This window comes from Rhinolophus ferrumequinum, chromosome 27, assembly GCF_004115265.2.
Source record: "Rhinolophus ferrumequinum isolate MPI-CBG mRhiFer1 chromosome 27, mRhiFer1_v1.p, whole genome shotgun sequence".
Classification (NCBI taxonomy): domain Eukaryota; kingdom Metazoa; phylum Chordata; class Mammalia; order Chiroptera; family Rhinolophidae; genus Rhinolophus; species Rhinolophus ferrumequinum.
This window is the reverse complement of record NC_046310.1, coordinates 14,441,568-14,455,306: the sequence shown is the minus strand read 5'-3', so window position 1 is coordinate 14,455,306 and position 13,739 is coordinate 14,441,568. Positions and strand designations below refer to the sequence as shown.

Genomic DNA, 13,739 nt, shown 5'->3' with positions numbered 1-13,739 from the left:
CTGCCGCAAAGGAAGGTGTCAGAAGTTCACTTCCAGGTATGGAAGACCCATTGCTCAGCCAAGCTCCTCTCCTGCCCCCCAGAAATGCCCTGGGGAAGAGAAAATTTCCTTCCTCTCATCGCTTCTCCCGGCCTACCTACATCTTTGGCCTGATAGTCTATTGATATGATGAATTGCATTGATTCATTTTCAAATCTGGAACCAGTCTTACATCCCCAGGATAACCCTCATGTGATTTGAATATAGAGGGACACCAGGAAACTCTCTGGTCTGAAGGAAATGCTCCATGTGCTCATTGTGTCGTGGTTATACAGCTGTGTGTGTTTGACAAATTGTACACAAGACTGTGTACAGAACTGTAAAGGGTGAATTTTACTGTATGTAAATCATTACATACAGTCAAACTCAAAAAACCTGACTAAAAAGTTAATGGGTCTCCAATATGAATTTTGAAAAGGGCTGGACCATGAAGAAGAGGAAAATCGCCCACTATCCGTGTTAGAGTCTCGGAGTAATTCTTTCTCTGTTTCTTTCTTGTGCGTCATCACCATGTATCCTGTGTCTGCTCTGTACCAGCTCTAGAAGGCATTACTCATGTGTTGTCTTAGTAATTCTTAAACATGATTGTGATTTACAGAAACCAAGCGCAATGGTCAGTTCTGTGTGTCAACCTGGTGTTGCTGTGAGGTATTTTATAGATGTGATTACAGTCCACTTCCATGGGGCAGTTGTGGGGACAGAGCCAGGAGAGCAGTTTCCTGGCTCTCGGCCTCACGTGGGAAGGTGCTGGATCAGGTAGTAGATGGCCATCAGCTGTGACTACTTGGCCATCAGCTGTTACTGGTTAGCCATTAGCCACTGATATAACTGCCATGGCTGAGCCAGCAAGCTCGGATTGCAGTTAGCAAATGAGGTTGGTTGGCAAAGGAGCGGACAGCAGGTTGTGCATCGTGTGGCTCCTGCTTCCTGTGTCTCCAACCCAGCCGCCAGCGAGAATATAGTGGTATGACTCCCCTATCTATGGTTCCCTTGGTGTTCCTTTTTGGCCTCACCATATCTTGCGTTCTTGTGCGGGGAGCGGGAGCTGAGATCCCATATGACACCCTGCATGACAGCAGTCCAGACCAATTCCCATGATTCCACGTCCTGGGAAGTCTTCCAGAGGCTGGGCCCACACAGCCAAGGAAGCAGTGAGGCCATTGATCTGCAGTGACTTCTTTCCTTACACCCTGGACCGTGGAACAGGCAGCATTTTCCACCTCTGCAACATTGCCAGAGTCGCCCCCAATGACCTGGGGCCCCAGGACTCCGGGCTGCCATATGACCACATTGAACCATGACTCTTAGGTCTCACAACAAAGAAAAAGCCCGTCAGTGAAATGCATTCACTGAAATTATGAGACTTTGGAAATCTTTGTCAGGCCACCAAAGTGTCACCACCCCTTCCTGAAACTTGGCTGATCCTCTTCTTCCAATCGTTTCCTCTCTTTCTGTCTAGCTTCTCTTGGGTCCAGATGAAATTCTTAGAAACCCCAGGCCTGTGGACTTGTGCTTATTTGCATGGCTAAGTAACCAACATTTGAGATGGGCAGAAAGCCAATGGAAACATTCTGCTTCTATACTAGGTGCAGAGAGGACTCTGCAGAAAATATTTTCCATTTCAGATAGAAGGTGGAGGTGGAGTGAGGGAGCCAATATGCAGGTGTGCTTCATATCAATGAACAATGTGCTGCTTCTTCTAATTCCACCTTTCCCGTGCAGGGAAGTTTGCCTGGAACCAGGCCAGGGTTGGCATGAGGGGAATGAAAATATTACAGGAGGTGGTGCTATTTGGGGGAGATTGTCATGTCTGAAAATCCTGCTTCCCTCTGTGAAGTGACTTGGGTCGGAGGCCTTGCCTTGTGGAGACTTTTGTGGGGTTGGATGGCAGGACACTGGCTGAGGGTCAAGAATCTCAGAGAATTCTCAAGGGTTCGGAATGCTAAACTGGGGTTCCGTTTTCACAAGGGCTCCAGAAGGAGATACTTAGACGTAGGTACTGAGACTTCAGCCTTGGTTTCTTATTCTTGAACTGGCCCCTCATGAACCAGCTGGCAAACCCCCAGCAAGAAGCCTGAGATGCCTCAGCAAGTGTCCCATAGGCTCAGCCTCGCGGGGGCGGGGGGGAGGGAATAGGGAGGGTGAGTACACACACCTGGGACGTCCACATTTCCAATCGGGTTGATGGGAAAAGAAAGGGTGCATGTACATTAACCTTTTCAGGAATGTTTTATATTTAAAAACAGTTTTAATGGAAATCATTGTACATCTACAATTTTTTTCTTTAAATACTGTTCTCCAATATTGTCATTTGAGACAGAAGGGGTCAGGTAGAGTGAAAAGGGGGGAGGAAGGGGCTAGAAGGGAGGGCTGCGTTGGGGACATTGTAGAAGTTCAGTCAATGATGGCTATTGTTCTTTACGGAAAGAACAGTGAAGACAGAATAAGGCATAGGAGACTTTGGGAGCCAATATTTAGTTAGGATATTTTCTTGTTATGAGGGAGAGAAGCGCAACTTGAACCAGTTTACAGAAAGGAAGAAAAAAACGGAGGGAGGGAGGCAAGGAGGAAGAAGCACAGATGGCTCGTGCACTTCAACTGTGGCATGGTCCAGGCCAGTAGGAGCCTTGAGGATGATGGGAATGACCTTCTCCCTCCATCTCTCATCTTGTGTTTTGCTCCATCCTCACGTCTCCATGAGGTGAGAACCTTGGTCACAGGTAGCTTCAGACGTACACACTATAACCTCAGGGCCAAGGAGGAAAAACAGCTTTCCTGTGACTCCAGCTAGGAAGACCTCAGGAAAGACCCCACCATTGCAGGCTGGCTCAGCAAGAGGGCCAGTGCTGCTGGCCTGGCTGGGAAGGGGTGGGTTCTGTGAGGTGGGTTCTGTGATTGGCAGCCGTCCCCAGAATCACGTGGGATGAGTAGGGGGAGGAGCTAGCCTCTGGAACAGCGGGTGAAGAACAGGACAAAAGTCTTGTCTCACCCTGGTAGATGGGGGTCCAGGGAGGGTTGGGTGGGGGAGGGGAGGAGGGCTGCATTCCACTCAGGGAGAGAGAGCGGGCGCAGATTCTGAGGACATTGCCATGTTGGGGCACAGGTGGCTCAAAGTAACTACAGTGATTTCTTTGTAATAAGATCCACACATCACCACCTCCGCTTCTTCAAAAGATTCTGATGTGTTTCAAGTTTCCCCAGAACCAACGGCAGGCCCTCCCTCCTCACTTCCGGCCCCGCTCCTGGCCTGGAACCACAGACGATGGGCATAACTTCTAAGTGTTTGAAAAGTGCTTATTTCTTCCACCAACAACATTCTGGAAACGTTTTAAAAGTTTCTTTGCTTTTTAGACGTTTTTTGTTGTTGTTTGTTTGGTTGGTTTTTTTACATAACTATTTTAGGTGAAAGTATAAATATCCATGGCTCTGACAGGAGAGACAGCTGCAGGCTCTCCCTCTGATAACTTTGCCCAGAGTCAGTCCCTTCCGGGGCCTGAACTCAGCATCGGTCGGCAGCGGAGGCACTAACTCAGGGGACATTCAGGTCTCCTGGTTAATCACAAGGACACTGGGACTGTGCCTCCCAGAAACAGGGAAGTGGGTACGCGCTGGCAGCTGGGCCCAGGATATGCTGCTGCCCCTGAGCCATGCAAGTGTACCCCATTCACGTGACCAGACATGGCTGTCTCCTCTTTTTTGAGGGGTCCCTCCTTCTCCTCCTCTGCTATTGGCCAAGGGACTGTCTCAGTAATTCCTGGTTTATGTCACAATGTGAGAAGGCCTCAGTGACCTGGCTGGTGGCAGCTTTCCATTCCAACTCCTCATGGGGGCGCTGGCCTATTGGGGTTGAGGGACAGTCATGTGACTGGAGGAGAGGAGCCATGCAGATGGGACACACCATCTGCTCAAGGAGCTGCCAGGCCTGCTGCTTCCTCAGCAAATCTGTCCTTCCTCCCTCCTTTCCTCCCCTCGTTCCATCTTCCTTTCTATAAACTGACTCAAGCTGAGTTTCTCTCACGAGGAACAACAAGTCCTGGCTAATACGTCTCCGGGGACCCTTTCTGCCCCAGGTCTGGGCTCCACGTGGCTGAAGGCCACACACCTTCAGAATGGATCCACAGCTCGGTCCACGACCCAGCTCTGGCCTTCCCACCCCACACACGTCCCGTCTCCCGCGTGCAGCTTCACGCGTGCTTTCCTGTGACTGGTCACACGCAAGCATAAACCTGTCTCAGAGCCTGGGGCCTGGGGGGGGGTGAGGAATTCTGGAGAGCAAATGCCTTTGTGTTGGTCACAGCCCTTTCCTCCAGACCTGAGGAGAGCTCTTCGGGGGTGGGGGGTGGGGTGCACTGCTCCCCTCCAGGAGAGAGGCACTGACTGGCTGTCCTTGGAGAAGGACAGCCTTCCCAAATGGAACACACACCCACAGCAAACGCTGCAGAGATGGAGGCATTTAAGAACCCGTCAGAGACCTGTCCACTAATGAAAATGAGAGGACACAGAGATTTGAGAAGCCACCAGAAAGGTCACATGAATGTTTATTACATAGAAAAGAAGGGAAGGAAGAAAAGGTTTCCAAAGCCATTATTTCCAGGATTTAAAAAAAAAAACACAAACTTGGAATGCCAAAGAGACATCATGCTTTATATATTTATAATAGGAATGTTTGTGTATATATATAAATATGTACATGGAGATATGTACAGAGGTTTTTATTGTCATACATGGTATTTTTCATTACATGTACAGTAATGGTGCTTGAGTTATGAATTTCAAAGCTCGCAGAATGCTGGAGAAATTGGAACCCTGCGCAGCGCCTATGGGGTGCTGTGGAGACCCCAGCAGCAGTTGGCAGGTCTGCCGGGGCTCTGTCCTGAGGGCTCCGGGAAAGCGAAGCTGCAGGCAGGCCTGGGCCCAAGCTGCAAGGTTTGGGCCAGGGCAAGTCTAGAAGCATCCCTAGGTTCCTGACATCAGAGGTTTCTTCCTCTCTTGGGACCAAGGAATGTTTTGTCCACTGGGATAGGCTGAAAAACCCCCTTAGCTGGATTGGATCCTGGGGGAAGCTGGTGGGGGTGGGGTGAGCCCCCAGTGGGTCTGGGTAGAATTGAATCAAGAAAGCCCTAGGAGACCAGAGATGGGTCTTGTCAGAGAACTGTAGAAATGTACAGCGATTGATTTAACAGAAAGAAGAGAGACCCAAACACAGCCAGTCACAGTATCAAAAAACTACAGATCACAGCACAACACTCATCCAAATATAAATTCAGCCGATACGCACAGAACCGGTCTTGTTTTTATGTATGTTGTTTACAAAGATTTGGCACCTTGTACAACAGCGTGGAGCTCAGCCTGTGAACGGGCCCAGCCCAGGGTTCCCACAGGGCGCCCAGGCCTTTTACCGCCCCCCCCCACCTTCTCCCTGCTCAGCGCTAACCCAGAAAGTGGGGTGGACATGGCCCCCTCCCCCTTCTCTCCTCACTGGTTCCTACACTGCGGCAGGTGGGAGGGTTGTGGAAACAGAAAAGAACCTCGGAAAAGCTTGTCTGCATCCCAGGAAATGCCCAGAAGAGACCACTGTCCCCCCCTTCTCTAGGCAGAACCACCTCCTACAGAAGGCGAAGGTGGGATTGTGAGGGGTGAGAACAGCCGGGTGGGGGTGGGGTGGGGGTGCTGAGCCCATGCACCCTGGAAGGAAGAGATCCAAGAGCAGGGTCCCTGGAGAGAGGAAACTGCTCATCTGGGCCCCCGGGGGGATAGGGAGGAGGAGTGACGAGGGCAAAAAGTGCCACCAGCCAGAGCCCAGGCTAGAAGGGGATAGCTTCTGGATGGGGGTGGGGCCCCTTCTGAAGATGTTAAGTCCCAGTTCTGAGCCTCCAGACAGACTCTGTCCTGCATTTGCCCAGCAGTCAGAGGGGCTGCGAGGGTGTGTGTGAGAGTGTGTGCGCTCCTGCCCACTTGGTGCAAGTACAGCGGGGCGGTGGACTGTGGAATCCGAACCACTCTGGTGGTTGGCATTTTGGCAAATCCAGGCAGGGAAAAGGGGAGAAGCGTTGGGGACGGAGATTCCACAGCTAAATCCAAGCCAGAGACAGCTTGTACCAAAAACTCAAACATATACAAGTGGCACCTGAGTGAGACAGGATCAGGAGGGGAGCGTGAACGGCCAGTGTTTCTGTTTTACTGGAAAGAGCGTCAGCGGCAGTTCTGCCAGCCTCTGAGCCCACCAGGCCTGCTCAGGAGATAACAACCTCCCTCTTCCCCTCCGTCTCTGCCACCACCAGATGGGACTCCTCGGAGAAATGTGAAAAGTGATGGCCGCCCGGACCCCTCCTGTCCCCAGCCTATATAGATGGTTAAACTGACATATGAGGCAGCAGGAGAGACAACAGCATTGAGGCTGGAACTCACGCCCCGGGCTTCGGGGGCTTTAGGGGGTTACTGTGGTTGGGGTTTCCCCCACTTGCCATTAGAGGGGTTCATCCTATCTCTACGTGGGATTTAGGGTCTGACCATGACCTTCCATGCCTCTCTGACCTCGTGAATATTCTGAAGCTCCAAGAATCTAACAGGAAGAAAACTGATAAAAATGCAGGACCCCAAGTAATACCCACCCGCTTGTGCGGACCTCGGCCTCCCCTCCCCTGACAGCCCAGCCTCCTCACCTCCTCCACAGAACTCTCTGCAGACTCAGGGTCCGGCCCCAGTCCTTGGGGAACGGCTCTCCTGTCTCCTCCCTCTGCTCACCTTGCTGTTTCACCTGGGAAGGCTGGGGACTGAGATGCTCTCCAGGAAAGTGGCATCTGGATCTGTTTCTCGGAGGCCGTGCCCAGGACCTGCTTAGCCCACACCAGTACCCATTGAGGGCTTGCTGAATGCAGAAATGCAAAACCGGGAGGCCACGCGTGTGAAGCCAACACCCAGGGGCTACAGAGGAAGCCCTGCCTCTGTTCAGCCTCAGGGTGGGGGGAGGGACAGTCAGCAGATGGTCCCCAACACTTTCGCACTGCTTCCCAAGCCTGAAGCTCCCAACCACATACAAGGTCATGTTTTTGGGGAGAGTCCGTGCAGCTGAAGGGTGATTTAAAAGTGTTCATCCACCTCCAGTCCCTCTGTTGAAAGCCCTCCAAACAAACCAGCAAGAGGGAGTAGGAATAGTAAACAAGGCCTGAAACCACCAACTGGAGATTTACATTTAAATTATACATCCCCAGGCAGTTTACATAATGCGGGAGGCTTTCTTTGCCAACATCACTAACATGATAAAAACAACCAGTGTCATTAAAGCCTGGGGTGGGCCTGGGAGCCTGATGGGGCGAAACAGGCAAAACTGAAGTGACCCTCGCAAACTCTCCCCATTTGGGCAATGTCAGGGCTTCAGCAAAGAAAGTATTTTGGGGTTTAGTTTTGGATTTTAAAGAGCCAAGCTGGTCTCAGAAGGACCACCGTCAGCTCAGCCTTTGGAAGGTGGTCTGTGGGCTTTTGGATTCAGCCCCGCCTCACGCTGGTCTCAGGGCTCGCTGTCTGCGTTTGGTCTTTTGCTCTGAGCTCTGAGTCCCTGTTAGGGAAATGTCGATTGTGTGGCTTTCTTTCCTCTCGGTGTTTCCTGTTTGCACGCATCCTCCCCATGGCTTCTCGGGCCTGATGTCACCAGGATGGTGACAACAGGGTGCACTGTGGGACAAGATGGAGACCCTTCAGTTCTTTCTGAGGAGGGGTGTGTGTGTGTGTGTGTGTGTGTCACCTTATTACTTCTGAGTGGGCCAGGCCCCCTGAGGACCCTCTCTTTGTCCCCTGCAATCCCCCACCCTTCTGGGGCAGGGCTTGGTCACAGGCTCTGGAGTCAGCTCCAGCCCTATGAATCCTGGGTTTTTGTGGCACATGGCTTCCTCTCTTGGCGCCTCAGTTCTGCCATCTGAAAACACAGCCTATTGATATCCCCTTGCCAGGCTGTTGGTAAGGGTCGTAGAAAATAAAATGCACCACCACACTGTGGCTGGACAAGGGCCCAGCATCTGGAAGCTGTCATTGTCATTGGGGCCGATACATGGGTTTGGGGCAGCAGAGGGAGGGCATCTTGCTCCACGGCCCTTCCTTCCCTCCCCTCAAGGGCATCCAAAGACTGGCTCTAGGCTTGCCGCTTGTCAGGCCAGGGCTGGGGAGGGCCACGCAGGGTAGCTCCAGCCTGCAGCCCCCAGCAGGCAGGAGGGGTGCCAGACAGGACAAGGAGCCATCTGCTTCCTGTTGCTTCCATGGGGACCCTGGCCTTTCCAGCCTGAAATCCTGCTCTAAAGCACCTCAGAGCTTACGGTCCAGGGCAACAGTCTCCACACCCACAGGACACACCCAGGCTGCCAGGTGGCTCATTCTTGTTCTACTCTGGCTCAAGGGAATTGCGACTCTGGTCTGAGTGTCACAATTAGGTCCTGGAAGTATCTCATTCACTGTGAAGGTCTTTGCATCCCTGTCACACACCCACCCCCAAAACCCAGGGCCAGGGAATGGAATGTCCTACGTACTTCTGACTGATGAAAGGCCAAACCTGAAACGTGCCCTGTGATTTCTAGACCATCCCAGCTCTGTCACCAAAAGGCTGTGCGTCAACCAAGCGCTTGCTGGCACGAGAACCCTAAATTTCAGTCGGCTGGTGTTTAGTAAATTAACGCTGGCCCTCTAACAGCCTGAGTGGCCAGCTTAGACTACTCAAAGTATACTAGCCACTGTTCCTTATCTAACAAAGATGACAATGCTGAGCTAATTTAGAGGGATGCTATTTTGAGTTGATTCCACCCACCTGGCAATCCTCACACACTCACTGTTCAGAAGACAGGTCCTCTTGGTTTCTTCCACACATCAGTTAAATGAAAAGGGGCTTCCTCCAGAAGTTGATGTCTTCTCAAGTGTGGAGATGTCCTTCCATGCACACAAACTCCTGAATTAAGCCACCCCACCCTGGGACTCATGGTGACACTTGTCACTCAAGAAAATCCCACCTGTGTCTGGATTGTCACTAAACATGTGACAAAAATTGCTATCTCTTCTCTACCCCCTCAGCAGCCACCCCCAGCCCCAGCCAGGAATATGAGATCGTCTCTCTCACTTGTGGAGGCAGCCCCCCCCTGAAACCTGTCATCACTCCAGGGAGACAGGCAAACTCTGGGAGCCCTTAGGGGTGAGGGCTGTGGGCTGACGGCTGGAGCATTGTTTCGTCAGCTGAAGCTGTTTTATCTGATTCTAGGGGAGGCTCCGTGCTTTGGCACCGCCTCCGCCAAGAGCCAACAGCCAGCCTCCCCTCAAGTGCACCCTTGGCCTGGAGGACCTGTCTTCACACAGCAAAAGGGTCTGGCGTTTTGACCAAACCAAATCTGGTCCCACGCCTTGAAAACACAGAGGCTTCCAGACGTGAAAGGAGCAAAAAAGGCCTGGGTTGGTGTCAGGAAGAAAGGAGGAGAAAGAAGATAAAGCTGCTTCCAGGTGTTCAGAAAGTGCAACCCAGCCCCCAGCAGAGATGGAGGAGGGAAGAGAGATGCTTATTAAAATTAAGGGGTGACGGCAGGTAGGATCCGGCCAGGAGCAGACATCCTGCCTCCGAGTCAGGGCCCACGGGGAGGAAGTGAGTAGCTAGCTAGCTGGAGGGGATGTCAGGGTGTTGTCCAGGCCACAGGGACGCCAAGGCCCACTTCCTGCCAGTCCTGTAATTAGAAAACCCAGTGGATGGGGCGGGTGGACCACCGGCCCAGGTGGGGGATTTAAGAATGAAGACTATACAAGCAGTGGCCCCCAAAGGGGCTTACAGTGGAGCCAGCGGGCCTGTCCAGCTGTGAGCTCCCCAGGCATTCCCACCCAGCACAGAAAAAAATGGCCAGACAGGTCACTTCTCCAGCTCTGGCCAAATTCTGACTGAGCCCCTCATAGACAGGAAGAAAACACTCAGAGAAGGACACACGTAATGACACAAAGTCCAGTAGGGTAGAAACGGAGCTTGCGGCCATTCCCACAGTTTAGTAATTCTTACGTTAGAATGAAAATGAAAAGAAAACAGACGTGTAAAATGTCTGCCTTGCCAATATCATGTTGGAGCTCCTTTTTCTTCATTTCAGATTGATCCGTGACCCATAGTAGCCTGGACAGATTCTGCTGGTCCCTGCCTCCAGTGGGATCTGACTATAACCATCACAGAGGTATCTGAAAGGGCCCAACAATCCCTTTGCCCTGGGAGGAATCGCTTTGTAACAAAGATCTCACTCTAATGCATCTGTTTGCAAGGAGGATTTCAAAGATCCAGAACCCCGGACAATTTTTTCGCCATTCAAAAACCCCAAAAGTTCTCAAGTGGTAAGTTTTCTCCCATAACTGATTTCGTGGCAAAATCTGAGCTGAACCCAGGTGAGGCTATTTGCTGTCTTTCTTGATGCCAATTAGTCTGACTAGCCACATGTTCCCTGTAGACACACAGTCACTGTTCGGTGGTAGAGAGCTGCTCCAGACTCTGCAGGGTGTTAGAAAATGTAGGGTAAATGGCTCCTATTCTCTTTTTCAGATCCAAAATGTCTGCGTTCAGAGAACCATCCACTCCAAGAATTTCAGAAAAAGGACTGTGGACCAGCAGTGGTGTAAGTGAAATGTGAAAGGCTGCCAGCCCGTCTCACTCAGACCTGGGCAGGGAATGCTGTGTCTGAAGCTCTGATGATTCTAGCAGTTTTGCCCCAAGGATGGGGCCACGGTCCCCCTCCCCAGAGAAACAAAGGTCAAAACACACAGGCCCAGAGATTTCAGTGGCAAGGAGGTGGGGGCAGGGTCAGGACACAGCGAGGAGGGGATTTGCGTCCCACCACCACCACCACCACCACCAGAGCTGAGGGCACAGTAGGCCTGTGCACTTCTGACTGGAGGCTGTCCATCCTCACTCTCGTCCTGGTGCTGCCCTCAGGAGACCACTCCGGCAGAAGAAGTGGTCCGGCATCCCCCACTGTCCTGCCCCCTGGTGAGCCCCTGCTCAGCTGGACAGGGCCCTTGCAGTGGGCGATGCAAGGCTAGGAGTGTGTGGGACGAGGGGGAAGCGGGAGCAGGACCATTCCAGCCTCTCTGTCAGCACTCCTGTCTCCACCCCACTCCCTACCCCCCTGGAGATGCTCTGGGCGCCCGTGCCCACAAGGAGGGCTAGCAGCCCTCAGAACCTGCTGAAAAAAGCAGATGTGTTTTCAAAATAAATAATATTTTTAACCCCCCCCCACACACCGTTTCCACTCCAAACCCAGGAAACAGCAGAAGAGATGGAGAGGTCCTTGTGCCTGCCGCTGTTGGAGGTGGCCCTCACGTTGGAGGTGGCCCTCACGGGGTCATCCTGAACTTCTCGGCTGCCCCGGGCTCACAGCTGCTGTGGGATGCCCTGTTCCTTGTAGCCTGTGAGGAAGAAGCAGAGGAGAAATGGCTAGACACCCAGTTCCTTCAAGATTTCTCCAGGAGGTACCCGCAGGCTAGAATATGCTCTCTCGGGAGATCTTTTTCACATAGAGGTGTAAATGACTGCTACAGTCAGGGTCCAATTTTTCCAAGGGCATTGGCTTTTCAATGGGAAACAAAAGAATGAAGGGAGAATTGTGGAGCTTTGGGTTTAGTGGGGATATCTGAGAGGAGGGTATCTGCCATGGGGGTTGGGAGGTTATCATTGATAACCTCTTGAATTCACACTCTGAAGTCACTGCACACAAGTGGCCCCACCAGACTGGCCTGGAGTGATTTCCAAATGCAGAGCTTTGGGAGAAGTTTCCAGGAGGGAGACAGCACACAGAAGGGAATAACCATGAGTGTGTGTTCAACCAGCTGGTCGTCTATGACACAGGCAAAGGTGACTGAGGGCTTTGAGTCTTTAAATCATTGGCTGTAATTAGGAGGCCATTGGGGAAAATGAACCACTATTGACATTAGGGAATTATTGTTCATTCATCTGGGTGTGAAAGGGTATTATGGTTACATTTTTTAAAAAAGATAACTACGGAAGTATTTAAGGACGAAATTATGAGTCTGGAATTTTCTGAATGGTTACCCCCTGTTAGCCGGTAATTTAGCCAGCAGAGGAGCTCCAGTGGACTTAACCAGGTTTTTTCTCTTTATCAGATTATTCATCAATTTTTGGTCCTAATAATCCAGTGCTGGGGGAAGGGAAAGACATAGGGAGTAATAGATGAAGCGGGAGTGGCCATGAATTGACAATTGTTGAAGTTGGGCCTGTAGGGACTCATTATACGAGGCCCTCTACTTTTGCTTATGTTTAAACATTTTCCAAAATAAAAAGCTAAAAATAGAAGCCCGTTGACCAACTGGGAGAAGGAGTGGGCGGGGCAGTGGAGGGAGGGCCCCAGGCAGCCCAGGCTCCAGGCCGGGCACCCATCAACCGACTCACCTTGGGAAACTGGGGAGCAGCATGAGATGTGAGGCAGCATGAGGAGGAGAAGAAAAAGACAAAAAGAGTCTGTAAATAGAGACCAGAGGGGCTGCCTGAAATATGAAAACGGGGAGGCTGCCTGGGAGACCGGACAGGGGTGTGTTCGATGTTCACAATGACCAGCCATACGGCCGGCGGTCAGCCCCATTGGTGTGGGGGCTTGGCTGCAAGAGTGCACAGTGAGGGATCTCCCCTTCTTAGGAATCATACCTACCGAGACGCCCCCAGGAAGCTCTCTCCCACTCCCGCCTTCCCTCCATATCTCAGCCCAGCCCACTCTTCTGCTCACTCTCTGCCCCTCTCACTTTTTTCACCCCCAACCATGTTTGCCTTGAGATGAATTCTGGGTGGACCTGCAGATGAATTCTGAGGAGGGTCAGCTGCGAGAACCTAAAGATGTTAAAGTGATCCCTCCTAGCCTCAGCACAGCTGTCTGAGCCACGTGATTGGCCCTTGTACTCATGTGGATAGGAGCCACATATGTAAAACCTAATGCTTTGGGAAAGACCCAGGCCCAGGGATGGCCAACAGATTTTATCTTGCAGACATCTTAGATCAAGTGGTAGCGATTGCCTGAGGCCCAGGGTCAAGCACAGGAAGACTGTTCAGCAGAACGTGTCATGATTGATTAGTAATGTCTGCCATGAGTGTGGCAGTAGAAAGAGGCTACTATAGAACTACCACGTGTTTATCGTCTCATGTCCAAGACAGGCTGTTGTCGACTGTTATGTTTATTATTAATATAAATAGAGCAACATGCTTGTAAGTTTCTAATTTTAACTTCTACTTTGATATCTAGTTCTCTGAGTCCCCTCTTAGGAGTTTTTCTTGACGGTATGTTTGTTGATGACACCCTAGACAATGCATGTGAAAATCATTCTGTATGGTTACAACTGAAAACTTTCCTTCACTTTTACAGGAAGGGGCTGGAGTGACACCGGAAGGAACAGCCTCTATCCAACTATCTACTAGGAGGGACAAGTGAGTTGTGGTTATTCCCTTCAAAGTAGTCATCCTGGGACACAGACACCATTGTTGCTCAGAGCCCTTCAAGCACCGTCTCAAGACTGGCAATTGTTTATCCTTTGAGGGTGGGTTTACTTTTTGGAAAACATGCACAGGCGCTCTGTTGCGGAGATGGGTGCGCAAGTCACCTGGTGGCTCAGGGTGGGGTGGGGCAGGAAAGGTAAGTGGTTAGCAGTGAGGTGTGACAGGTGTTTTGTGTGCAGCCCTCAAATCCATCCCCCAAACAGTGCTC

The 13,739-nt window shown here is 51.5% G+C and overlaps 1 protein-coding gene across 2 annotated transcripts in view; it reads right to left on the bottom strand.

The window, feature by feature from the left end:
• Positions 1-11,004: 11,004 nt before the first annotated feature.
• STUM (stum, mechanosensory transduction mediator homolog) overlaps positions 11,005-13,739 on the bottom strand; it is a 43,760-nt gene continuing 41,025 nt past the window's right edge. Inside the window, exons 3-4 of one of the 2 annotated variants that reach the window (XM_033099635.1) lie at positions 12,440-12,448; positions 11,005-11,439 (exon numbers count right to left, since the gene is read on the bottom strand). In XM_033099635.1, the coding sequence (XP_032955526.1) occupies positions 11,405-11,439; positions 12,440-12,448 (44 nt within the window). In that variant the 3' untranslated portion in view covers positions 11,005-11,404. The remainder of the gene's footprint in view (positions 11,440-12,439; positions 12,449-13,739) is intronic. The other variant, XM_033099636.1, reaches the window with a different exon arrangement.